Source organism: Ranitomeya imitator, chromosome 3 (genome assembly GCF_032444005.1).
Source record: "Ranitomeya imitator isolate aRanImi1 chromosome 3, aRanImi1.pri, whole genome shotgun sequence".
Taxonomy (NCBI): domain Eukaryota; kingdom Metazoa; phylum Chordata; class Amphibia; order Anura; family Dendrobatidae; genus Ranitomeya; species Ranitomeya imitator.
The window spans coordinates 427505641-427533167 of record NC_091284.1 but is presented as its reverse complement, the minus strand read 5'-3'; the positions used below and the strand labels follow the sequence as shown (position 1 = coordinate 427533167).

The window sequence follows — 27527 nt, the reverse complement described above, 5'->3', positions numbered from 1 at the left end:
CCCACAGTCAGTGATGGTGTGGGGTGCCATGTCAGCTGCTGGTGTTGGTCCACTGTGTTTCATCAAGGGCAGGGTCAATGCAGCTAGCTATCAGGAGATTTTGGAGCACTTCATGCTTCCATCGGCTGAAATGCTTTATGGAGATGAAGATTTCATTTTTCAGCACGACCTGGCACCTGCTCACAGTGCCAAAACCACTGGTAAATGGTTTACTGACCATGGTATTACTGTGCTCAATTGGCCTGCCAACTCTCCTGACCTGAACCCCATAGAGAATCTGTGGGATATTGTGAAGAGAAAGTTGAGAGACGCAAGACCCAACACTCTGGATGAGCTTAAGGCCGCTATTGAAGCATCCTGGGCCTCCATAACATCTCAGCAGTGTCACAGGCTGATTGCCTCCATGCCACGCCGCATTGAAGCAGTCATTTCTGCCAAAGGATTCCCGACCAAGTATTGAGTGCATAACTGAACATTATTATTTGATGTTTTTTTTGTTTGTTATTAAAAAACACTTTTATTTGATTGGATGGGTGAAATATGCTAATTTATTGAGACAGGTTTTTTGGGTTATCAGGAGTTGTATGCCAAAATCATCAGTATTAAAACAATAAAAGACCTGTCAAATTTCAGTTGGTGGATAATGAATCTATAATATATGAAAGTTTAATTGTAATCATTACATTATGGTAAATAATGAAATTTAACACTATATGCTAATTTTTTGAGAAGGACCTGTAAGTCCAAATTCATGACATTTAGCTTCTTGCACCACAAGATCAAGACACCATACAAATAATTATTCACAAGGTTACATGCCCTCACCTTCCAAATGTGGCTTTGCCATGTTCTCCAGTGCCAGCCTTTTCATGCCCATGTGGGCAATGGAAATGAGAGCAATCCCTCGGTTCCAACAAGTCTTTGACCTGTACAAGAGTATCCACAGGTCCCTGACGAGTAACCAAAGCAGGGAGGTTTGATGAGGCTTGTGTTTTTGGGATCTTGAATGGAGCGGATGCCTGGAAATATAGTATTATTAAAAGGTTAAAACAGAAGACTAAGAGTATTAAGCTCTATACTGGGTCAAGAGCAAGATGAATCCAACTGTATATTGCAGGCAAAAGAATACGCTCTAACAAACCTTGGTGGGTGATCCTATAATGGTGGGTAAGGGGCTCTTATATAGCCATTCTGAACTCCTCGGTGATGATCCCATGTGTTTTGTAGGAGACGCTCCAAGACTGACAGGTCGTGCTGGCTGTGGAGAATGACTAAAGCCATGTCCAGCATATGATGGGCAGACAGGATCCGAGTGTTGCTTCCGGAGCTTCTGCTTGTTCTGATAGATGTCTGTGAGGGTCAGGGCACTTGGCAGCCTTCCACCTAGCAAACACTGAGGCGACTGCGACTGTGGCACTGGGGAACCTGAACACACAGAAAAGACGTCCTATTACAAAGCTCAAATTCCCCGCATGTAGCAAAAATACAGCAGAAGGCGCCACATCCTGCTCTCAGGACACCAACATCCATTAAAGGAATCCTCAAGATAAAACCAATACATTGTGCTGGCTTCATTCACTTTCATCATGCCTGCAATAAAGGGCTATATATCGAACTGGAACGCTGAAACTGGAGGTTCATTCCAGGATCAGTTCAGAGAGATTTTTTGATGAACCGGGCTTACAGCGTGCTTTTACAATATCATAGTTTTAAGGCTGAAGATAGATAGGAGTCCATCAAGTTCAACCTATAGCCTAACATGTTGATCCAGAAGAGGGCAAAAACCCCATGAGGCAGACATTAGTAGCTCCATAATAAGGGAGCCATAAGTCTACTTGGAATGAACACAATCAACTTTCTTGCATGTGAAAGGTCTAGTTAGGCTGCCCTGTATTACATAGCTAAAGGTACAAGATATGCCCTGTATTACATAGCTACAGATACAAGATCTGCTCTGTATTACATAGCTACAGATACAAGTTCTGCTCTGTATTACATAGCTACAGTTACAAGATCTGCCCTATATTACATAGCTACAGATACAAGATCTGCTCTGTATTACATAGCTACAGTTACAAGATCTGCTCTGTATTACAAAGCTAGTTACAAGATCTGCCCTATATTACATAGCTACAGATACAAGATCTGCTCTGTATTACAAAGCTAGTTACAAGATCTGCCCTGTATTACATAGCTACAGATACAAGAACTGCTCTATTATATAGCTACAGTTACAAGATCGGCTCTGCTTAGGCTGCCCTGTATTACATAGCTACAGTTACAAGATTGGCTTTGCTTAGGCTGCCCTGTATTACATAGCTACAGTTACAAGATCTGCTCTGCTTAGGCTGCCCTGTATTACATAGCTACAGTTACAAGATTTGCTCTATTACATAGCTACAGTTACAAGATCTGCTCTATTACATAGCTACAGTTACAAGATTTGCTCTATTACATAGCTACAGATCGGCTTTGCTTAGGCTGCCCTGTATTACATAGCTACAGTTACAAGATCTGCTCTGTATTAAAGCGCTACAGTTACAAGATCGGCTCTGCTTAGGCTGCCCTATTTATTTAGCCATTATGGTTGATTAGAAACAGCACTCCAATGTAATGGATCAAATAAAAAGTGATTTTTTTTGTTTCACCTTGGGGTGTGTTCACATTGAGTTCTGGTACCCGTTCGGTGGTCTCGTAAAGGCTTATATCCAAATACCCCACAAAACGGAATTTGGACGTATGCGTAGGCAGGGCCATAGACTATAATTGTGCCGGCAGAACACTTATGTACATACATACATCCATCTATACTTTTAGATCTGGTACAGGTAGCATGCATTTCATTATATTTTATGTACTGTATTTTAGTCTGCTAGATTCTGACACTATTATTGGTGCCATATACCGTACATCTTATAATTACATGGCTGGGAATTATCATATTGACACTTAAGTTTCCAGCCCAGACATATAAGTTCATTCTAGGTTCAGATAAGTTTTTGCTGGACCAGCCTTACCACATGCTTTGACGGTCACAAGTCTGCTTGGAAAAGGGCCAATCATTTCTTGTAGTGAAAGGTCTGCTCGGGTTAGGTGCTTTTCATTCAGATAAAAGGCCTATTTGGGTGAGGCAGGCTTTGTTCACCTCATTTGGTCTTTCCCAGTGTTATATATTGACAGGTTGGGAACGGCTGTACTCTCGCAACTTACAGTTATAGATTAGAACAGCAGCTCCTTATAATATACCTATAAACCCATCATTTGTAGATGACTGTGATCGGATAATAAAGCACCAGGTTGAATTCAGTTTATTTCAGGACCCATCAGTAGACATCAGGCTGGCATAAAACAACCACTGTCAGATGATGGATGGAGATGAAACCTATGAGGATCCTCAGCCACACAGCTTACAGCAAGGCTTCCTGGGATACATTATATGAAGATATGCCCATACCCGCAGAAGGCACGGAGCACCGCTTCATGTAATCAATGTGATCTCTGTGTAGAAACACACTTAATAGGATGTATCCAAGAGAGATGGGTCACTATTGGAAATGTACATTATAAAATAGCTCATTAATTACTTCAAGTGATCTGTTGGACATGGATTCATTTCTGATAGATGTAGGTTTCTATATTGTTTTTTGCAGCCATATTATTAATTCTCAAATGCATCAACAGACATCTAACCATGTAAATGTATGTGGCGAATATCTGCAATCTTACCTCCTGAAGAACTTCTACTCCTGGACTCGTGGACTTGAGCATGACCGCAACAACAGTGTCCAATTTGCTCTGGTATGGTTCCCACTATATAACAAAAGAAAAAAAAAGAATGACAACCAGCCCATATTTATCTATCTATCTATCTATCTATCTATACACACACGGAGGTATTGTATTTTCACATCATCTAAGTGCAGGGATAGATGAGCATCCTCATAAGAGAAGAAACTACTAATGTTAAGGAAGTTGTAAGCCCCTGTATAACTATATATACACCCCATTTAGTATTGAGCCAACGTGCTCGGATAAGGTGTCATCTGCCATGCTCAAACATATTTTTCAAGCACGCCAAAGTCACTTGGTTAGCATCCGAGCATGCTGGGCAAACCTAATCCGAGCACATTCGCTCATCACTAGTAACCACAATGAGTATATTAGGTATGCCATCTATGGTGGCAATGCCCAACCAATGCTGTTGGCAGTATTTGTATACCTGCCATGTAGGCCAAATCTCAAAGGAAGACTAAGAATAAAGAAAACCGCCTTTTCCAAGCTAAAGGCGGCCATATGCACTGAGCAACTTGCACAGGTTTTTTTTTTTTTCTTACTCAACATTTACCCTACTTCAACACAAAAACGAGAGCAGGTCAATGACAGCCGCCATGAGTGATAAGCGGTCACTGAAACCTATAGAGGTATGACATGGTCATTGGCTTTGCCAAAAATGAGTATCATGGAATATGTATGTATGATCTCACAGCTATGGAACAGCATTACAATGAGGCAGGCATACATGCACATCTGGGTCAGTGGAACTTAGAAGCTATATTTGTAGTTCTGGTGCAGGAGGAATATCCCGAGAAAATGAGAACATCGCATTATTAAAAATTACCTAAGGGAGAATAAGGTCGAGAAGAGCCAGTGGATAACCGACGACCAGATGCTGACACCATGTCTCCAGAACTTGGTGATCCAGAACCCACTTTTAAAAAGCCCATGGGGCTAGTATTAGAGCGTCTTACTGCCCCAGATCTGTAGCAAAGGGGAAAAAAAAAAATAGAAGAAAGAGGGTTGATATTGGGAATTACACATTAATTCATACATGCACACAGTCAGCTTTTCCCCTTTAGGAAACCATAATGGTAAATATGGAACACATAACAGGATAGTACATAAAAAGAGTCCTATGTAAACATCTAACCCAGAAACAGCCAAAGGGCGCGATTGAATGAATATTTTGCAGAGCTGCTTTATCCCATCATTTTTTTTATTATTATTTTTTTTAAATACCGATATGTCCAAAAAAGGTTATAAATATCAAAAGACTGACCGACACATCCAAACAGAAAACAGGTGTGAACAAGTGCTTACTTAGCATAGCCATCTCCATATGTACCAACAAATAAAGTAGTACTCTATAGCATGCAAACATGAAATGTATCAAATCTGAATTGCATTACTGCACTAGAGTGTGTGTATATGTATTCATGTTTGCATACTATAGTACTACAGAGTGCTACTTTATTTGTTGGTTATATACGGAGATGGCTACTCTTAGTAAGCATCTGTTTAAACCGGTTTTCTCTTTGGACGTGCTGGTAAGTCTTGATATTTAATACTTGAGCTCTGTGACTGAGCACTCCACCCCCCTCACCTGCTGGCATTTTTAATTACAACAGGATCCTATCTTCCCATATAAATCAGCAACGCACAACCCAACAACATGTTAAATTGTGAAACCAGGCACCATAAAAAAAATAAGGAGAAAAAAAAAACGGTTAAAAAGTTTATTTTTATTGTGAAACAACGTAGCCTAAGATTATAAAAATGTTAACAAAACAGACAAATTTGACACTGCAGAGTCAACTCCTACTTATAGCTTCCTGATACAATGAGGGCAGTAAGCCATTATCTAGGGGAGTGTAAGTTATATAGACCAGTGGAATATCACAGTATAAATACAAATTTGCAACATTTCAATAAAGTATAAAAAAGTGCCACCAATGGTCAAGAGGTATATGTGCATAAGATCACAATATCTTAAGGTACCTTCACACTCAGCGACGCTGCAGCGATACCGACAACGATGTCGATCGCTGCAGCGTCGCTGTTTGGTCGCTGGAGAGATGTCACACAGACAGTTCTCCAGCGACCAACGATCCCGAAGTCCCCTGGTAACCAGGGTAAACATCGGGTTACTAAGCGCAGGGCAGCGCTTAGTAACCCGATGTTTACCCTGGTTACCAGCGTAAACGTAAAAAAAAACACTACATACTTACCTTCTGCTGTCTGTCCCCGGCGCTGTGCTTTCCTGCACTGACTGAGCACAGCGGCTGGAAAGCAAAGCGGTGACGTCACCGCTGTGCTCTGCTTTCCGGCTGGCCGGCGCTCACAGTGCAGAGAAGCACAGCGCCGAGGACAGACAGCGGAATGTAAGTATGTAGTGTTTGTTTTTTTTACGTTTACGCTGGTAACCAGGGTAAACATCGGGTTACTAAGCGCGGCCCTGAGCTTAGTAACCCGATGTTTACCCTGGTTACCAGTGAAGACATCGCTGAATCGGCGTCACATACGCCGATTCAGCGATGTCTGCAGGAAGTCCAGCGACGAAATAAAGTTCTGGACTTTCTGCAGCGACCAACGACATCACAGCAGGATCCTGATCGCTGCTGCGTGTCAAACTGAAAGATATCGCTAGCCAGGACGCTGCAACGTCACGGATCGCTAGCGATATCATTCAGTGTGAAGGTACCTTTACCCTGTAGGAGGAGGACTCAACAAGTCAACAATCGGATGCGTAGATCCTTATCCAAAGCGCGTTTCGTGGGGATATTGTCACTGCTTTCTCAAGGGGAGGTGTATCCCATATAAATGTAGGCTTTAGCCCAAGAGAAGATTCACACAGGCAGGTTCCCAGCAATGAGAATCGCCTTATCGTGGCTGCCGTGCACACATGAATTAGCCAATTTATGCGCCAAGTATTCTCAATTTTACTAATTTTCTAGAGCAGTAACGCAATTAAAGCTTCATGTTTGCATGTTATAGCGCTACAGCGTGTTACTTTATTTGTTGGTCAAAAAAAAGAATAAAGACTCGACAAACTCCCCAAACGGGTATAGTGGCAGCAACATTTCTGCAAATACTTCTGAACAGCTTATTGATTATTCAAATTTAGGCTTCTTTTACACTTACTGGGTTTTTTGTGGCCCGTTATTGTGGGCCTTTTTTGCGGGCCGTATTGCCGCAATTTTCATGGTCTGCCGCAATAACGGACCACAAAAAACTTCCGGACTGACGTTTTTCGGGTTTCCAATACTATGGCAAAAGTATTGGTGACACAAAAAAAAAAAAAAAAAAAGCGGTCCGCAAAACCGGAAGTCACGGTGCACCACAAAAACAACCTTCCGTTGTTTTTGCGGCCCCATTGAGCGCGTACGGCGCTCCTACAAATTTTTGCGGCCCCATAGAAATGCATTGGGGGCAGCAGAAACGGGCCGAACAAACACGGCAAGTGTAAAACCAGCCTTAACAGGTTTTTCTCAAATCATAAATGGGTAAAATGCCAAAGTATTTGGAAAAACAAGCAAGCAACTTTGCAATTTATTTTTTCTACAAAATAGAGGGATTTTATACATTATTGTATACTTCTCACTGTTTAGGTTATCGGCCACCTCTGCAGTGGCCGATCTCCTAGGAAAGTAGTGCAATTTTTACAAGAGCTTTCCAACAGAACTTGTAAGTTGGATCTGGACAGCTTCAGTGCCCCTCCGCTTTACTGGCGCTGCAGAGTCAAAGCTGCAGCATGAGAAAATGCACATTTTAAATCATAACGATGATGCTGCTGGTCCAAACAGTCAATCAGGAACATACTGTCCCGCACCTTCCCCTCCGCGGGTTCTTAGCTCTGAATATACCAAAGAAAAAAAAGCAGTAGAGGTGGTCGAGCCCTGTGCTGTTAATGTGACATCTAGTATATTCAGTTAAACGTAGATATGGTCAACACTGCGTTACATAAAATCAGTGTGAACGAAGTCTTGAGACCTGATGGGCTGCATTGAAAGGTTCTTAAGAAGCTTGGCTCAGCAACTGGAGCAAAGCTATTTTCAAAAAGGGCTCTACGGGTTTCACAGGATAGTATAGACCAGATAGCTTAACAGTGCGGAAAACGATTGAGGGGCTTGTACGGTTACTACCTTATACAGAAGTGTAGGGTACTAAAATATTATTACAAATTATAGAGAGTATGGTTTTTTGAAGGAGATACGTTGTCAAACCAACCAGATACTTTTTTTTATGAAGAGGTGAGCAGAAACCTAGATGGAGACGAAGCTGGAGCCACAAAAGTAATAAGTGGCATGGTGAGTCTTAATTTTGAGGAAAAACTAAAAGCATTAAATGTATTTAAAAAAAAAAAATGATGTCAAAGGTGGGACATGATTAACTTGTACAATTACATTAATGGCCCATACAAAAAATACATACAACATGCGATTTCATGTAGAACATGCTCAAAAGACGATGGTCTGGCGGAAAAAAATAAAAAATTTTACCCCTAGATGAGTCAGGCCTTTACCATGAGAACTAATCTGTAGAACAGTCTACCCCAAGAGCTGGTCACAATGGAAGCAGTTGATACTCATGTACGTGTGTAAATACTTGTATGCCCAATACTCCGAGAATACTTTTGTCATCGTTGGGCAAAAAAGTATTTATATAGATTTTTCTGAGTAACATGGTACCACAATATAATTTGTATTGTATATGTGTAAAATTCGTGTTCTGGATGTTGATCCAGTTTATCATAACCTAGGAGAGGGAAAGCTTGCTCCTTTAGGGCAGCCTGGATAATGTATTGTGGATGGACTTCTCTCCTTTACCCTTTCCCATCCCCAGTTTGAACATGTCTTTTCAACCAAACTAACTTTGTAAAACTTCTACTCCGCTTTTCATTTAAATGAAAGAACTTTTAATTACAATAAGCACGCATTCTGGACCATACCTGGGTGACCCATGTAGGTTAGTCGTCGGGCTGGCAGTGGATGAAAGATTCTGCTCAATGCGTTGATAGTTCCGTAGTTGGGTGGGCACAGGAATGGGTGCTGTCTCGCTCCGTGGTGAAATTTGAGGCTGGTTTTGCCTGGAGTTAAAAAACACGAACAGCGGGAATAAATCCCTGTGTACTGGTCGTTGGGTTATCTGAACCATTGCAGTCCTTTTTCTCGTTTTTGCAACTCCTGTTGTGCAGTGTTACAACTAATGGCTTTAAAAATCAATTTCCTCTACTCAAAAATGCTTTAGTTCAAGCTGCTGTAGAAAGTCTCTCCCGTCGTCTATTCATTAGAGTATACAGACAAAAAAAATGGAGCTTGATAATCAACAGGACTAAGTCCCTCCCGTCAACAAAGCACTGCTGTGCAAAACAAAGCAGTTCTAGGAAAGTCCTCTTCCAAGAAGAACAGGAAGTACAAGTGGAGTTCAGGCCAGCGCACTGTTTACAGGAGCCTAGCCATGTGCAGCACAAGGCAGTACAAAGATCCCTCATCCAGACACTCAGGGCAACAACTAACGCAGGTCTCGTATCTCCAGCAAGAAATATTTACACACCTACTATAAAACATCAGGAAAAATTACGTCAAATGTCCCGAACCATAACAATAATTTTCATTTGCACTCACTTTGCTGATAACACAAGAAATGAAAAAACAAAATGAACTAGAAACACTGACCTTAGGCGACAAACAACAAGTGAGCTGACGTAAGCTCCATATATACTTAAAGCATCATTGCACATCGAAAACAGGGAGTCTGTTTTTATTACCATTTCACTCTGACAGTATAAATAGCACTAATATCCAAATTAGACCGCACCTCTAAAGTATTTACAGTTAACAAACGTAGATTAACAGGGGATTACCAATGTCATAACACCTCAGTAATCTGGCTGCGGTTTGTTTTAAAAACAAGCTGTCCCTTACTCACCTTCCTCGGGTCCAACGCAGAGTCTCCAACTAAAGGGGCATAAGCAGAGATTCTTCTCTGGTGCATGTACATTTTCCCCTGCGTAACACTAACCAATCATAAGTAGATATCATGCAGGGGGGGACCCGTAAACATTCCCCAAGAGAAGGTCTTTCTCTATGCAAGACATGTAATGACAAACAGCCCTGCTCTACTGTGATTACAGGTGGGGGAGGGGAGTAGAGCAGAGCTGTGTCTTTACAAAAACTACGTGTAGCGCTTCTCATCCAGCGGTCAGTGTGGGCGTAGGGTTGTACAGTGCTGAGAGAGAAGAGCTGCAAGAGGTTTTTGTAATATCACACAGCTGTACTCTACTCCCCAGCTTGTAATGTCACACAGCTCTGCTCTACTCCCCAGCTTGTAATGTCACACAGCTCTGCTCTACTCCCCGGCTTGTAATGTCACACAGCTCTGCTCTACTCCCCAGCTTGTAATGTCACACAGCTCTGCTCTACTCCCCAGCTTGTAATGTCACACAGCTCTGCTCTACTCCCCAGCTTGTAATGTCACACAGCTCTGCTCTACTCCCCAGCTTGTAATATCACAGAGCTCTGCTCTACTCCCCAGCTTGTAATGTCACACAGCTCTGCTCTACTCCCCAGCTTGTAATGATACACAGCTCTGCTCTACTCCCCAGCTTGTAATGTCACACAGCTCTGCTCTACTCCCCAGCTTGTAATGCCACACAGCTCTGCTCTACTCCTTAGCTTGTAATGTCACACAGCTCTGCTCCACTCCCCCAGCTTGTAATGTTACACAGCTCTGGCTCTGCTCTACTCCCCTAGCTTGAAATGACACACAGCTCTGCTCTACTCCCCAGCTTGTAATGTCACACAGCTCTGTTCTACTCCCCAGCTTGTAATGGCACACAGCTCTGCTCTACTCCCCAGCGTGTAAAGGCACACAGCTCTGCTCTACTCCTCAGCTTGAAATGACACACAGCTCTGCTCTACTCCCCAGTTTGTAAAGGCACACAGCTCTGCTCTACTCCCCAGCTTGTAATGGCACACAGCTCTGCTCTACTCCCCAGCTTGAAATGACACACAGCTCTGCTCTACTCTCCAGCTTGAAATGTCACAGAGCTCTGCTCCCCAGCTTGTAATGTCACACAGCTCTGCTCTACTCCCCAGCTTGAAATGACACACAGCTCTGCTCTACTCCCCGGCTTGTAATATCACACAGCTCTGCTCTACTCCCCAGCTTGTAATGTCACACAGCTCTGCTCTACTCCCCAGCTTGTAATATCACACAGCTCTGCTCTACTCCCCCAGCTTGAAATGACACACAGCTCTGCTCTACTCCCCAGCTTGTAATGTCACAGAGCTCTGCTCCCCAGCTTGTAATGTCACACAGCTCTGCTCTACTCCCCAGCTTGTAATGTCACACAGCTCTGCTCTACTCCCCAGCTTGTAATGACAGATACTGGCAGTGAGAGGAGCAGATCTGTGTGACATTACATGTGTCACATAGAAACCTGAGTCTGACACACTCTGGGGTTGTTTCCCCCACACCCCCTTTATAATATTTTCTGCTTATGATTGGCCTGAGTGTTAAGGTGGGGAAAAAAGCAACTGCCCCCAGTAAAGAATCTCTAATTCTTTTGGTCTTAGTGAAAATTAGAATCTAAACTTTCCAGCTAATATTGTTAATGTCTTTGCAACAGAAAGCTGGTTCCTAACTATTCGGAGTTCATTTTGCAGGTCTAGATCAGAGAGAGGCAAGTCTCCTGTCATATAGGTATATTTTATAGTTGAAAACCCAAGTGAATGAGGTGGCCTTGTCATGACTGATGGACTTACACTATTTGATCTAAATATGCACTATGCGCTTCAAATGTATAAGCACAGTAAATAGGGAAGCGATGCAACTGACAAGAATATGGAATGTGTGCAAATCTCTTAGAGTCGACAGGGTGCTGCTTCCTCTTTGTGTTTGATTACTTCTCAAGCATAGAGATCAGCATCGACTTTGTATTTAAAGAGCCAGAATAGTTTTGATGCTAGTCTCTAGTTGTGCTGTCAGTCACCACTTAGTATACAAAGTTGATCACCTGATCATATTTACACATTTGGTTACAAGAAGAATTCTGTGCAGAAGACCAATAAATATTTTACAAAATGGTAAGTCACGTCTTCTGACAAAAGCAAAGCATGTAATTTTCCTTGATCCAAAAGACCCCATAAATTGAAAAAGGGACCTTTTGTTGTACTGATTGGAATGTGTGTCAAGTCCCAAAGTGAGCCTTTCCTTAAAAAAAAAAGTATGCATCCTTTATATAAGCCATCAATGTTTGATCAGTGGTGGCTTTCTCCATGGGATTGGTACAGCTGTCCACACAGAGGAGTCAATGTGCCTGTTTAAACAATGATGACAAGATGGAGTGGCCACTTTATTGTGACCAGTGGGGGTCTCGCGTTGGAAATCCAAAACTCAAATATTATTTAATACTTAGGAGGCCCTTCAAAAAGGACAGAACTAATCAGCCTTCTTTTCCTAAAACAAGCAATGTGTCTTGTTGTTCACCTGACAATATTCAATAAAAAAAGCAAGCTGAATAGAATTGCGGCTGTAAATTAGTGACTGTCAGTACAGTACTAATTCTCAGGAAACAGCTGCAGAAAAAAAAAGAAAAATAAATAATTGGATGCTTTTTTTCCATAGCAATTCTATGATATTTAGATTAGATCTTCAGTCCCAACAGGATATAACTCACAAGGGAGCGGTCAGAGGCAATAAAGCAAATCGCCAAGTAACAGTAATAAATGCCTTTATTTAATATGCAATTCATGATTGCACCAATATATTCCAAAGCGCGGACACCTCATAGTGGTGACAGCAACTGCATCTACGGTATATTATAGCCCTGTATAACGCCAATCGTAGAAAAGACAGGCGGGTAACACCGTAGGCAACATGCGGTTGAATGCTAAAAATGAATCTGCCACTAAGATTACCCCCTCAATATATGGGCATACAGATCTCTGAAATATAAATCAAGCAACAGCTTTATAATGTCTATCTCTTGCTGCATTCTCAAATAATTAGCATTTTCATTCATATGCAAATTAAGCATCAAGTGCTTTGGGCATGGCAAAGCACATAAGGAGCCAATACCTCTCCAGGTTATTCCCCCCCCCCAGGACCAACCTGCTTAGCTGCACCGATAGCTCACTGCGACTTCCTCATCAGTGAGCCATCAAGCTACAGAGGCCGATGCTAGGCAGTGAAAGCCAGGCAAAGACTTGTTAAGTGCTCGGTCAGGCACAGATCGCCACTCCTGCGTTTTTTTAAAAATGATTAATTATAGCGCCATTGCGCTTTACATGTGAAAAGGGGTAAACATAATAAAAACAAGTACAATAATCTTAAACAAAAGCCAAGACTGGTACAGGAGGAAAGAGGCCCTGCCCTTGATGGATCACACTCTACAAGGGATGGGTGAGGATACAGTAGGAGAGGGTAGAGCTGGGCAGGAAGCTGCAGTGGTGCTACCAACGCAAGATCCCTGCCCCTGTTCTTATACTCACCCAAGGGCTGTTCCGGTCCCGCAGCATGATCTTGTGACCGCAACTTCCGAAAGACCAGAAGTATCAGTCACAAGTTCTCAATGTCAGTCTATGAAAGGCAGACTGAAGCTCTCAGATGTGTATCGAGAAGTGGCCTCCATTTCGCTCCAAGAAACAATGGAGCGATACTGCAGGTCACAAGCCTGGAGACCGACGAGAGCAGTGCTGATAAAAGACGAAGAGGGTGGCGGCCAGGTAAGTATTCGAGTAGGGGGCAGGGAATTTACATTAGTGGCATCACTCCAGCACTGCAACAATAATAAAAAACAAAAACACTGAAGTGGTGCTTTAACGCTTCAATGAATCAAAATACAAATCTCTTGGGAATGCAGCAAAAGATAGAAGATATAAAAGGTGTTGTTGGAATTACATTTCAAACACCTGCATGCCCAAACTGCAGCTGTACAGTGATCGTCTGTTTGTCAATAGTAATGAGAAAAGTGGACACTGCCTGCCCTATTGTAGCTTGCATGTGCATATGGGAAGGGAGGGCACAAAGACTGATAGGAAAAAATGGAAATTATCACCTAATTATATTATGTGATAATATTGCTGAATTTTCAGAAAGTTAAGCTTTTTTTTCTGAAATACCTGGCTATTTATTTTTTTTTTTAGATCCACCATATTTTTCCAGAGATATGGGCCTTTTTTAGGACTTTATATTTGGTGCTAACTTTTACGGTCTTTAACAAGGAAGGGGCTCACAGGGTAATGATGCATCATAAAGCCTTAGCAATTTAGGATTTAAAGAAAAAAAAAAAAAAAACGTACGTTACTCAGGCGAGCAATAGAAATAAAATAGGAGAAACCTGGCCACTTTTAATCTGGCGACTGGTCCAGGCTAAGAACTGATAAAATAAGCAGCAGGATTTTAGGATTTACCCGGAAGCCATACTATTCGAATACAAGCATAATATTGTTCATGTGTTTTGTAGTGGATTCCTTACAATACACTAGTGTCAGTTTTCTGGATTTCTAGATTCTAGAAATACCTGGTGGGAACGGTTGCAGAACTGCCGCGAGAGGGGCTACAAGGGGCTTTCTGTGTTTGTCCAGATCCCCCTGATGTATTCAAGGGAGACTGCCTGTAAAGTTGAGAAAATATAAACGACATCACTAAGATACTTCTACGGCCAAGTACACAAATGCTGCATATTGCAAATGCTGAGTGGTTCCTAATATACTGGCAGATTCTACATTAATGGAAATCATATAACTAGAGGGCCGACTCCGTCAGACGGCAGATTTATGTTATTCCATTACACACATTGGTCACTATCTCTTGTTAGAATGTTCTACACGGCTGCGGAGAACCTCAATTGCCAAAGCAATAAAGTAAGCTGAAGTGGGCGATAACTTACCCTCCGCACATCAGGAACTCACTAGACGCCCTGCGCCCGGCTGCCCCTGTAGGCATATCATCTGCAATAAAGGCAACACTAATTATGTTCAGGAACTCAGGCCTGCTCCTAAAGCATCATATCTCTCTCTTTCTGCAACACAAAGTACTTATTTGTCACACTGAGGGCTGCGATTTGAAAAATGTGGTAAAGCGATCATACAAAGAATCAAATTAAAAAATATTTCAATCCTGCACCTCAGGAAAAGGTGAAAACCTTGTCTTTAGTGAATAACCCTCGGATTAAAAAAAATTATTAAAAAAAAAAAACACAACATAACAGCCTCACGCGTTTCAGACACCCAAGATTCATAGGGAGAATGAAACGAGTAAGGGTGTCATGTATGACTTATTACCAATTGTTTTTTATTAATTTTATTGAGATTGTTATTCAATACAGACAACATTGTTACTTTTTCCCCACTGTGTCGGATTGCATCTTTTTTCTCTACTTGATACGTTGACTTGAGGATACTGGCCTGGAAAAAAGAGAGCATCGTTGAAAAGAGGATAATATGCATTTTCCTTGTGGTAGTGGGTGGATATTCTACCTTATTATAGGTTATACAAAAAGGCACATAAAGATCAGAGACCCCACAACACCAAAACTTAGGTGCTGCGGTCTATATCAATTATTGGGTCGGAGCTAAATTTTGCTGCTTTACTTGTTTTCTAGTTTTTCTTTGCTTTAGAAAAAAAATAAAATAAAATCGGGTTTCATAAAGATGGAGCAGGTTGGAAATTAATATGCATGCTTAGCTTTGAGGTAGACAGGAAAAATAATGGGGGAATTTACTAAAATAGGCAATAAGACGCACTTTTTTCTTTCAAAACTGTGGAGGAAAATGGGTGGTGTGTCTTGTAGTCCCGATGCACCTTTAATAATCTTTATTTTTATTTTATATAGCGCTAACATACTCCGCAGCGCTTTACAGTTTGCACACATTATCACCTGCTGGCTGTGGATGGGGAAGAGGGGTGCGGAAGCGGCGGAGCAGCGGGTCAGAGGAGGCAGGAAAGGGCGGCTGCGGCCAACTCCTGTGCCCACTGCGGCCAACATCAATCATGTTTAGCCAACACAGTAAAATGTTAAAATGTAACTGTCAGCCTGATTTAACTGTTTTTTTTTTTTTTTAAAGTATTTTGTGAATAACATTCTAGTAGAACGCACTACAGCAGGAATCTTACATGAGTGGTCGGAGGATGGGTTGCTTGGTACCAGGACAAAGTCATCTGTGTCACATGAAGAGTTCTTGCTGCTTGTGCTGGCAGAGTCCTTGGAGATTTGTAAGTAATTTGGAGGACCCAATGGGGGAGATGACAGATGTTCTTCCTGGATATGCTGCATATCCGGCAGAGACTGGAAAATAATTATATAAAAAAATTATCTATACATGTAATCAATTTACACTGCAAGCAGAAAAGTGATGTTTGCAAATGGCAGGTATAAGTTCCATAGACAGCTAGAAATCTGATTTAGTTCAAAGTCTACAGTCACTAAATAAGTTTAAAAAAGCAAAAGTACATTTAAGTTCTTCGTAAACACTTTTAGATCAAAAAAGCATAAAAGCCATCCCACCATAGGCAAGGTGACCCTGTTCAGGATTTCCTTAGTATTGCATGGGTGATGGACTTGATGCTTGAGCAGGTGATGAAATTATCACCTGAGCAATACTAAGGATATCCTGAATTAAAAGCCAGGGCGTCACTCCGGGACTGTGAGCGCCGCCGCCTCTTGCTTCATTAGCGTCCCTGGCGCCTGCTCTGTAAGTTCGAAGGGCAGCACAACTGCGCATGCCCGCAAAAAATACTTACAGCGCAGGCGCCGGGAATGCTAATGAAGCAAGAGGAGGCGGCGCTCACAGGCCCGGAGTGACGGCTGTGCAGCGTCTGATTAGGGGGGAAAGACCCGCTCCCAGGACGATTTCACGGTATGAGGGGGCACATTATCTAAGCTTTTATTTCAGCGTGTGCAGGGAGCATTACTAAAAGAGCCACCTTGTCAGAATGCAGCTTTAGTGCTGCACAAGGTGGCTCTTTTAGTTACAAATACCTGGCGGGGGGGGGGGGGGGAAGGGGGGTGGGGGTTGTGTCGGGGGGAAAGCAGCTTCCCTTTAAACCCAAGCTCCATTTTTTGGGGGCAAATTATACAGTTGGAAAATTGCTAGTTTTAAAAGGTGATAGGTAATGATTACACTGAACCCGAACAAGCAGTGTCATGTACTAGCGTAATGTTGGAAAGCAGGAGGAGATTAACATATGGTTTTGCAGGAAAAAAATTGAGTCATTTACAACCTCTGCTCTTACTGGGCTTAGTAGTCCAAAAGGCAATTCTATTCAGTTATTGAAAGTCTTCCTTGTATGACTAGGCAAACAAATAAAGGCTACTAAGCAGGACCACCTACTGGACATCTAGAAAGAACAAGGACCCCCATGAATGAAATACAATTACATTTCATATAGTATTTTCCTATAATACTATATACCAGTCTGTTCAGCTCCTTCTGCTCTATAACATTCTCCCTTTATGTGGAACACTTTCAGAAACTGAAAAGGGTAAAAAAAAAAAAAAAAAAGCCACTAGTCCTCATTTAACCCCTTAACCCCCCGGAGCTTTTTTCGGTTTTGCGTTTTAGTTTTTCGCTCCCCTCTTTCCTAGAGCCATAACTTTTTTATTTTTACATCAATATGGCCATGTGAGGGCTTATTTTTGGAGGGAAGAGTTGTACTTTTGAACAGTGCCATTGGTTTTACCATGTCGTGTACTACAAGACAGGAAAAAAATTGCAATTGTGGTGAAATTGCAAAAAAAAGTTCAATTCCACACTTGTTTTTTTTGTTTGGCTTTTTTGCTAGGTTCAATAAATGCTACCTGACCTGCCATTATGATTCTCCAGGTCATTACGAGTTCATAGACACCAAACATGTCTAGGTTCTTTTTTTATCTAAGTGGTGAAAAAAAATTCCAAACTTTGCTAAAAAAAAAATAATTAAAAAATGCGCAATTTTCTGATACCCGTAGCATCTCCATTTTTCGTGATCTCAGGTTGGGTGAGGACTTACTTTTTGCGTGCCGAGCTGACGTTTTTCATGATACCATTTTAGTGAAGATACGCTCTTTTGATCACCCATTATTGCATTTTAATGCAATGTCGCGGTAACCAAGATGACGTAATTCTGACGTTTTGAAATTTCTCGCTACGCCGTTTAGCGATCAGGTGATTTTTTTTTTTTTTTTTATAGAACGGGTGATTCTGAATGCGATGATACCAAATATGTGTAGGTTTGATTTTTTTTATCGTTTTATTTTGAATGGGGCGAAAGGGAGGTGATTTGAACTTTTATATTTTTGCTACTTTTTTAATATTTTTAAACACTTTTTTTTTTATTTTGCCATGCTTCAATAGCCTCCATGGGAGGCTAGAAGCTGGCATAGCCTGATCGGCTCTGCTACATAAGGGGCGATGCTAAGATCGCCCCTATGTAGCTGAATTACAGCATTGCTATGAGCGACGACCACAGGATGGCGCTCATAGCAATCTGGCAACAACAACCATAGAGGTCTCAAGGAGACGTCTGGTTTTCATGCCAACGATGGCTGGAAGCGCAAGTTAAATGCCGCTGTAAGAGTTTAACAGCGGCATTTAACTAGTTAATAGGCACGGGCGGATAGCGATTCCGACCGCGCCTATTGTGGGCACATGTCAGCTGTTCAAAACATCTTGCAGCTTTGAGGTGTGTTCACCGCCGGAGCCCACCTCAAAACTTGGGTACTGACGTCGGACTCAATATTCCGCACATCCGCCTCCTTTGAGTTAAGTGAGACAATCTTTTGTCCCATCAAGCTCTCTAACAGGTTCAGTGCTGGTAGCACATGATTTGTAAAAGTATTCTACAAAGAACAGAGTGATGATTTTAATCATGGAAGTAGTAAAGTTTCCAAAAACTTACAGGAGGAGATGCAAAGCGACAAGATGGTGAGCTTCCACAGGAGCTGCCAGAAATACTTGACCCCGAGTAAGTAGGAACTGGGACAGGACAGGCTAAAATATACAAGAACATTAGAAAAAACATTAACATTTGTACCGTAACAAATCTCTTAGCTTCCACAATTCTGTCATTCTCCTCCTTTTTGTGTTGCATCACTCCACTGTATCGCCACTGAAAATAAAGATTACACAACAACCACAAAAATATTTAGAATTGAGGGCCCTCAGTGGTTGATACCTTTTAATGGCTAACTGAAAAGATGGTAACAAATTGCAAGCTTTCGAGACTACACAGGTCTCTTCATCAGGCAAAGACTCAAACAAATTCTGAAGAATCACTTATTTATGCACAACATAGCACAGAAAAAAAAAAAAAGGGAAAAACCATGGATAAGACAGACTATGGATAAGCCAGGTGACGTGAAGCAGAATTACCATGAGTGATAAACAGTTACGTCCATAAATATTGGGCCAGTTCTTAGATAAGGATTGTTTTATTGGGGTCTGGTTCTGTTGTGATGACCCCTCATAGTCTGAGGGGCAAGTTCCTTAGTTGATGTAAAAAGACATAAATCCATGCGACACATTCATTCCTGCAGTGTGAGTGTCAAAGGTCGTCATCAGTTTATATTCCCAGACTCTTCTGTCTCTCTGAGATTTGAAGCTACCTTTTAACACAAGGAATTTCATGTCCATAATGTTATAATTTGGGAGACAAAAATGTATTGCCACAGGTAGATCCATTATTTTTTCTCTTGTTGTGTGGCGGTGAGAATTCATTCTTGTTCTAAGCTTTTGCCCCGTCTCCCCCACATACAGACCCCCAGTTGGACATTTAGTACAAATAATTAGGTACACCACATTAGAAGTGACGCAGCTGAAAGTACCTGGTATCTTGTAGTCCTGATGTGAATTGGGGATCTTTATCTTGTCTGTGGTCATTATAAATGGACAGGTTTTACATTTTTTCTGGTTGCAAGGAATGTTACCTGTAGCTGTTGGAGAGGACAGGGAGCTCTTGACAATGATGCTTCTTAGATTTGGGGGCTGCCTAAAACACAGTAGTGGGGGGTCTGGAAAAATGGATTGTAAGTGGGCATCTTTTTGCAGTAAAAATTGTAATTTCCGTGCAGCTCCCCTTAGCACCTCCAGACAAAAGCATCTAACTGTCATTAATCTCTCAGATTATAAATGGAACTGGCCTTGCTTTCCAGAGGACTCTCATTTTGTCCTACTAAGGCCCTGGATAAAACTGAACTCTACAGTGATATTGAACATTTTTTCAGGAGACTGCGCCTGAGGGAATATTTCAATGATACAGAAGATTCAGAACCCACCTGGACTGAAGGAAAAGGGATCCTAACAACAAAGAAGAGGTCAGACTGGACACCTCCACCTGGACGCAACCCTCATTTGGATAAGTATAAAGACTCCTTCAGACATTTGATAAAATCCACCATCATAGATACTAACAGGAGACAAGAATTCAACGTCAGTGCCCAGGAGAGAAAGGCCATAGTCTCTGAAAACCAACAAAAATCATCATCAAACCTGCTGACAAGAGAGGTGCAATAGTCATGATGAACACATCAGACTATATGAAGGAAGCAAACAGACAACTTATGGACACACGCTATTACAAAAAATTGGAGTCGGATCCTACACAGGATTATTACAAGGAACTAAACAAGTTGGTATCTTGTCTGCCCGACGAATCCATAAGAGCCAATGACCTGATACCAGAAAGTCCAAGAACAGGGACATTCTACATGCTTCCCAAAATCCACAAATCTGGAAACCCGGGAAGACCAATTATTTCATGTGTGGGCACCCTTACTGAGCAGATATCTGGATGGGTAGAGGGTATTCTTAGACCCCTGGTAAAGGATACACCCAGCTTCATTCAGGACACAACTGACCTATTGAATAAACTATCAGCAATAGGTCCTCTACCAGAAGGAACCATCCTGGCCACCATGGATGTGGAATCTTTGTACTCCAATATCCCACACCAGGATGGATTAAATGCCTGCAAATTCTTCCTGGAAAACACAGGGACTGATGCAAATTCTGTGGTGAAACTTATAAAATTCATCCTCACCCACAATTACTTTGAATTTGACAAGAAGATCTATCTACAGGAGACTGGCACAGCAATAGGAAGTAAAATGGCCCAACAGTATGCAAATCTTTTCATGGCCAAGCTTGAAATTGACTTTTCGTCCTCATGCCCCATCAGGCCTCTGGCCTACTACCGCTACATTGATGACATTTTAATCATCTGGACGGAGTCTGAGCCGCAGCGAAAGACGTTCCATGAACAGTTTAATCAATTTCATCCTACCATCAACTTGACACTCAACTACTCCTGCACTGAAATTAGCTTTTTGGACACCATCATTAAGCTGCAGAACAATAAAATAGAGACATCCCTATATCAGAAGCCAATCGACCGTCCAACATACCTTAAATGGGACAGTTTCCATCCAAAACACATAAAAAACTATTGTCTACAGCCAAGCCATCAGATACAATCGTATATGTTCCAACCCAATGGATAGGGATGAACACCTTGGTCGCCTCAGAAAGACCTTTTTGAACCAGGGCTACCATCCAATAACAATTGAAAACCAGATTACAAGAGCCACCAGACTATAAAGGAATCACTTGCTACATTATAAAGCTAAAGAAGAAAATAACCGGGTACCTCTAGTAGTCACCTACAATCCAAATCTGGAGGTGCTAAGGGGAGCTGCACAGAAATTGCAACCTTTACTGCCAGCTTACAATCCATTTTTCCAGACCCACCACTACTGTGTTTTAGGCAGCCCCCAAATCTAAGAAGCATCATTGTCAAGAGCTCCCTGCCCTCTCCAACAGCTGCAGGTACCTTTCCTTGCAACCAGAAAAAAATGTAAAACCTGTCCATTTATAATGACCACGGACAAGATAAAAGATCCCCAATTCACATCAGGACTACAAGATCCCAGGTACTTTCAGCTGTGTCACTTCTAATGTGGTGTACCTAATTATTTGTACTAAATGTCCAACTGGGGGTCTGTATGTGGGGGAGACAGGGCAAAAGCTTAGAACAAGAATGAATTCTCACCGCCACACAACAAGAGAAAAAAGAATGGATCTACCTGTGGCAATACATTTTTGTCTCCCAAATCATAACATTATGGACATGAAATTCCTTGTGTTAAAAGGTAGCTTCAAATCTCCGAGAGACAGAAGAGTCTGGGAATATAAACTGATGACGACCTTTGACACACACACTGCAGAAATGAATGTGTCGCATGGATTTATGTCTTTTTACATCAACTAAGGAACTTGCCCCTCAGACTATGAGGGGTCATCACAACAGAACCATACCCCAATAAAACAATCCTTATCTAAGAACTGGCCCAATATTTATGGACGTAACTGTTTATCACTCATGGTAATTCTGCTTCATGTCACCTGTCTTATCCATGGTTTTCCCCCTTTTTTTCTGTGCTATGTTGTGCATAAATAAGTGATTCTTCAGAATTTGTTTGAGTCTTTGCCTGATGAAGAGACCTGTGTAGTCTCGAAAGCTTGCAATTTGTTACCATCTTTTCAGTTAGCCATTAAAAGGTATCAACCACTGAGGGCCCTCAATTCTAAATATTTTTCCATCTACTGGCTAACACGGTACCAAGATATATTTCTTTCCTGTACAACAACCACGAGACAGATTTCATCAACCAAGGAATCATTCTAATCAGTACAATGGCGCCGACCTGACACTGTCTGTAGTTTACGGAGCACAATCCTGTTGACAGGTTCCCTTTAATTGTTTTGATCAAGCGACCAGAATTATTAAATCCATCATCAGCATTTGTCTTCTCCTCTGTCCAATGCTCTAGATTCAGCAGCACAAGTGGCATGTGCTTATTAGTGTTGAGACACCTCCCTAGTGTTCGGTTTCAGTTCGTCGAACAGTAACGTGTTCGACCAAATGTTCGTCAAATGTTCGACGAACACCGTCAAACCCCATTGAAGCCAATGGCAGGCAAACACATACAAACACATGGAATACACCTTAAAAGGTGTCCAAAAGCTGACAAACTGCTCAGAGGACACAACACACACATGGAAAAGTCAAAACTACATATAGTCATGCGAAAAGAAAAGAGGTGGAGGAGTAAAAGGAGGAGGAGACACAGATATAGGCATGTCATGCCCTTCTAAAAATCAAGAAAGGCTGGAGTAAAAATCTAAAATCACCCTACCAACACCCAGACGTCGTGACAAAAAATTAAAAAATAAATATCTTTAGGTAGAATGGCGGAGGGTCCATTCAGAACACTTTGCTTAGAAGACGTAGTGGTACCCCTGTTGGGAGTTGTGCCAAAAAATGAACCCAATACATTCAGACTAATCCACCATTTGTCATATCCAAGGGGCAGGTCAGTAAACGACAACATCAACGCGGAACCACGAGGCAATCAGGCGGGTCAAGAAGTTGGTAAGGGCCAGCCTAATGGCCAAAACAGACATTGAGGGAGCGTTCCGGTTACTACCTGTGCCTCCGAATAGTGTCCTCCCATTGGGCTGCTTTTGTGAAGGAGCATACTACATAGATCGCTGTTTGCCCATGGGGTGCTCCATATCCTGCTCACTATTTGAGGCATTTAGTTGCTTCCTCGAATGTGTCGTCATGGACGTTTGTAAGGAGGCACATAATATCCATTACCTCGACGATATCTTATGCCTGGGCCCAAAAGATTCGACACAGTGTGAAAACACGCGGTAGTCCAACTGTGAGAAGGAGAGAGCTGGAGGGAGAGGACATCACAGATCCGAGGGGTTAGATTGAGAAAGAAAGAAGGCGGTGTAGCTTGCTTCATGGGTGGGGTACTCTGCTGAGTAGCAGAAATTGCTACTAGGCCCAAAAGGATTTCCTGGGCTAGATGCCGTTACAAAATAGTACTTAGGTAAACAGGCGGTGGGTGGCTGGGCTACTCTGCTGACTAGCAGACACTGAAGCTTTGGAGCAGACCTCGGAATCCCAGGCCATAGTATGAGGAAACAACTCTGCAGACGACCCCACCCACCTGGAATTGACGATGGCAACGTCATGAAAAACTCAGCAAGAGGACTAAATAAAAGTCTCAATTTTTTCAAAAATTTCGGCAACAGGCACCACTTAAGTGGCATCAATCTCGCCAGAGTATTTTTAAAACGGTTGGGGAGGTGATTTTCAAAAATCATCAAGCTTTTAGTTTCCCCAAGAGGACACAGGGGTAGAAAAGTCCTTGCGGATCCAGGATTTGTTCATCTTGATGAGCGTTAGTCTGTCTACTGTTATGATCTGGTAATTCAGTACCACAATGGACATAGAAGTCAGAGCACTTACAGTGACCTGACAATAACCCAAAAACATAGAACGAGCTCTGAGACGTGGGAACTCTGCTGACCGCAATCCCTAATCCTCTCCAACCACACTAGAGGCAGCCGTGGATTGCGCCTAACGCTCCCTATGCAACTCGGCACAGCCTGAGAAACTAGCTAACCTGAAGATAGAAAATAAGCCTACCTTGCCACAGAGAAATACCCCAAAGGAAAAGGCAGCCCCCACATATAATGACTGTGAGTTAAGATGAAAAGACAAACATAGAGATGAAATAGATTTAGCAAAGTGAGGCCCGACTTTCTGAACAGAGAGAGGATAGGAAAGGTAACTTTGCGGTCAACACAAAACCCTACAAACAACCACGCAAAGGGGGCAAAAAGACCCTCCGTACCGAACTAACGGCACGGAGGTACACCCTCTGCGTCCCAGAGCTTCCAGCAAGCAAGAAAAAACAAAATAAGCAAGCTGGACAGAAAAAACAGCAAACAAAATAGCAAAGCAGAACTTAGCTATGCAGAGCAGCAGGCCACAGGAACGATCCAGGAGGAAACAGGTCCAATACTAGAACATTGACTGGAGGCCAGGATCAAAGCACTAGGTGGAGTTAAATAGAGCAGCACCTAACGACTTCACCACATCACCTGAGGAAGGAAACTCAGAAGCCGCAGTACCACTCTCCTCCACTAACGGAAGCTCACAGAGAGAATCAGCCGAAGTACCACTTGTGACCACAGGAGGGAGCTCTGCCACAGAATTCACAACAGTCTACATTGTCACTGGACAGCCGCGTGAGCTTATCTGTCAGCACACCACCAGCAGTGCTGAACACACGTTCAGAGAGAACGCTGGCTGCGGGGCACGACGATCTCCAAGGCATGAGTGGCGAGCTCAGGCCATTTTTCAAGATTGGAAGCCCAAAATGAGCAAGGGTCCAGTTCCACAGTCATGGCATCGATGTTAACTTGGAGATACTCTTGTACCATCCTCTCTAGGCGTTCGCTGTGCATCAGACTTCTTGTCTCCTGTGGCCTTGCAAAGGATGGTCTAAAAAAAATCTTGAAACGATTGGAAAAAATTGCTGTTACCACCAGATACGATGTTACTGTTACAGTTTGAGTGATGACTCGATAGTCCCACGGTTGGCAAGTTAGAACTCAGATTGACTACGTGCACCACTGGTGTTTTGTGGAAAAGCAGATGTTAGATTCTGTAACAGTCTCTGCTGATACTCCTGCATGCGTGAATCCCTTTCTATGGCAGGAATTATTTCGCCAAATTTGCTTTTGTACAGGGGATCTAAGAGTGTGGCAACCCAGTAGTCGGCATTACTTCTGATTCTGACAATCCAAGGGTCATGTTGCAGGTAGTGCAGCAAGAAGGAACTCATGTGTCTCACGCATCCAGGAGGACCAAGTCCTTGTTGTCTTGGTGGTTGCGAGGTGAGAATCATGCTTCCTTCTCCCCCCAACCTCGCACAAAAGAAATTTGATCAAGGTCTCCCTCATCTGATGAGTCTTCCATACCCAGCGCCAGTTCGTCCTCCACTTCTTCCTCGCCTCCTGCACCTTCCTCAACAGTTTGGCTGCTACCATGTGCCCTCTAATCCCTCTCCCCCAGCCTCCTATGCCAGCCGCCTTGGTGCTGCCAACCTTCTTGACCTTGGAGATATGATCCCTTCCGCATTCGACTCCTCCTGTTCCTCCTCGTCCTCTTGTTCCACCACCTGACTCTGAACACTGTAAGGTGTGCTCCAGCATGTAAATCACCAGAATGGTCATGCTGATAATGGCATCGTCAGCACTAAACATCTTCGTTGCCATTTCAAAACTGTGCAGAAGGGTGCATAGGTCCCTGATCTGAGACCACTCCTGCAGCGTGATTAGCCCCACCTCTTGATCTCGTTGGCCCAGGCTATACGTCATAACGTATTGCACCAGGGCTCATCGGTGCTGCCACAGTCGCTTCAACATGTGCAGAGTTGAATTCCACCGTGTGGGCACATCGCATTTCAGACGGTGAACTGGCAGGCCAAACGACTTCTGTAGAGATGCAAGTCGTCGAGCTGCGGGATGTGAACGGTGGAAGTGAGCACACAGCGACCGTGCCCTCTGCAGAAGCCCATCTAGTCCGGGATAGTGGGATAAAAATTGCTGGACAACCAGGTTCAAAACGTGAGCCATACAAGGCACGTGTGTGACATTGCCCCGGCGAAGGGCCGCACCCAGGTTTGCAGCATTGTCGCACACAGCCTTCCCTGGCTGCAGGTTGAGTGGAGACAACCATTGATGGAACTCGGTCTCCAGAGCTGACCACAACTCCACAGCTGAGTGACTCACATTTCCCAGACATTTCAATGTAAACACTGCCTGATGCCGTTGAGCCCTGGTGACAGCATAGTGAGGAGGTTGCAGGATTCCTCCTGTGCAGTTACAACGCGGGTGGCATTACCAGACAGGCTTTGGGTGCAGGTGGAGGACCGAGAGGAGGTTGAGGAGGCAGAAGCAGTGGAGGAACTTCTAGATACAGAGGATCGACGAGCAACTCGTGGGGATGGCAAGACTTGGTCAGCAGCCCCTTCTCCTGATGTCGCCGTAGTTACCCAGTGCCCAGTCACCGACATGTAATGCCCCTGTCCATGTCTACTCGTCCAAGTGTCTGTGGTGAAATGCACCCTGTCAAAGAGTTTCTTAAGGAAACGGTGATGTTGTGTGCGACATGCTAGTGTAGTGCAGGCACAGCTTTCTTTGAGAAGTAGTGGTGACTGGGCATCTGGTACTGGGGCACTGCGACAGACATAAGGTCTCGAAAATCCTGTGTCCACCAGGCGGAAAGGCAGCATTTCTGTAGCCAACAGCTTGCAGATGGAGAAATTCAACCTCAGCTTTGTCATGGCTAGGAGGAAATGGTCTTTTACTTGTCCACATCTGAGGGACTGAGGGCTGGCTGCCGTGCTTAGACGGAGTTGAGTAGGGTGTCCCCGGAAAACTGCTGGTCTGTGAGGAAGGTGCAGGCGGAAATGTTACGTTGCCTTGATCAAAATGTGGTGTCGATGTCGGAGAGCGCTCAACACCAGCAGGTGTTTCCACTTGCAATTGTCCTGACGACCTGCCAATCACACTGGCTGTTGCGGGTAAAGAGGTGGAAGGTCTGCATCCAAAACAATGTGCGACTGCTGTCCCCACAGTTACAGAGGATGAAGAGGATGCGGATGCACTTGATGGGGCAGATGTTGGTTGACCCGGTCCACTAGGCCCCATTGTAGCACAGTGAGCTTCCCACTGCAACTTATGCCTCATATCCATGTGACGGTTCATGCATGAAGTACTCAAGCTAGTCATTTTTTGGCCTCTACTGAGATTTTGTTGACAAATCTTACAGACAACATGAGTTGGGTCATCCTTTGCGATGTAAAAAAAGGCCCAGGCTATGCAAGGCTTAGAGCCCATGCA

General features: G+C 43.1%; 1 protein-coding gene across 2 annotated transcripts in view; it reads right to left on the bottom strand.

Moving 5' to 3' along the window:
- Positions 1 to 27527, bottom strand: part of ULK2 (unc-51 like autophagy activating kinase 2) — a 168031-nt gene that overhangs the window by 19072 nt on the left and 121432 nt on the right. The window contains exons 12-20 of one of the 2 annotated variants that reach the window (XM_069757236.1): positions 18661 to 18752; positions 15898 to 16069; positions 14672 to 14732; positions 14303 to 14395; positions 8726 to 8863; positions 4619 to 4758; positions 3727 to 3810; positions 1142 to 1425; positions 826 to 1019 (exon numbers count right to left, since the gene is read on the bottom strand). In XM_069757236.1, coding sequence (XP_069613337.1) covers positions 826 to 1019; positions 1142 to 1425; positions 3727 to 3810; positions 4619 to 4758; positions 8726 to 8863; positions 14303 to 14395; positions 14672 to 14732; positions 15898 to 16069; positions 18661 to 18752 — 1258 coding nt within the window. The remainder of the gene's footprint in view (positions 1 to 825; positions 1020 to 1141; positions 1426 to 3726; positions 3811 to 4618; positions 4759 to 8725; positions 8864 to 14302; positions 14396 to 14671; positions 14733 to 15897; positions 16070 to 18660; positions 18753 to 27527) is intronic. The other variant, XM_069757238.1, reaches the window with a different exon arrangement.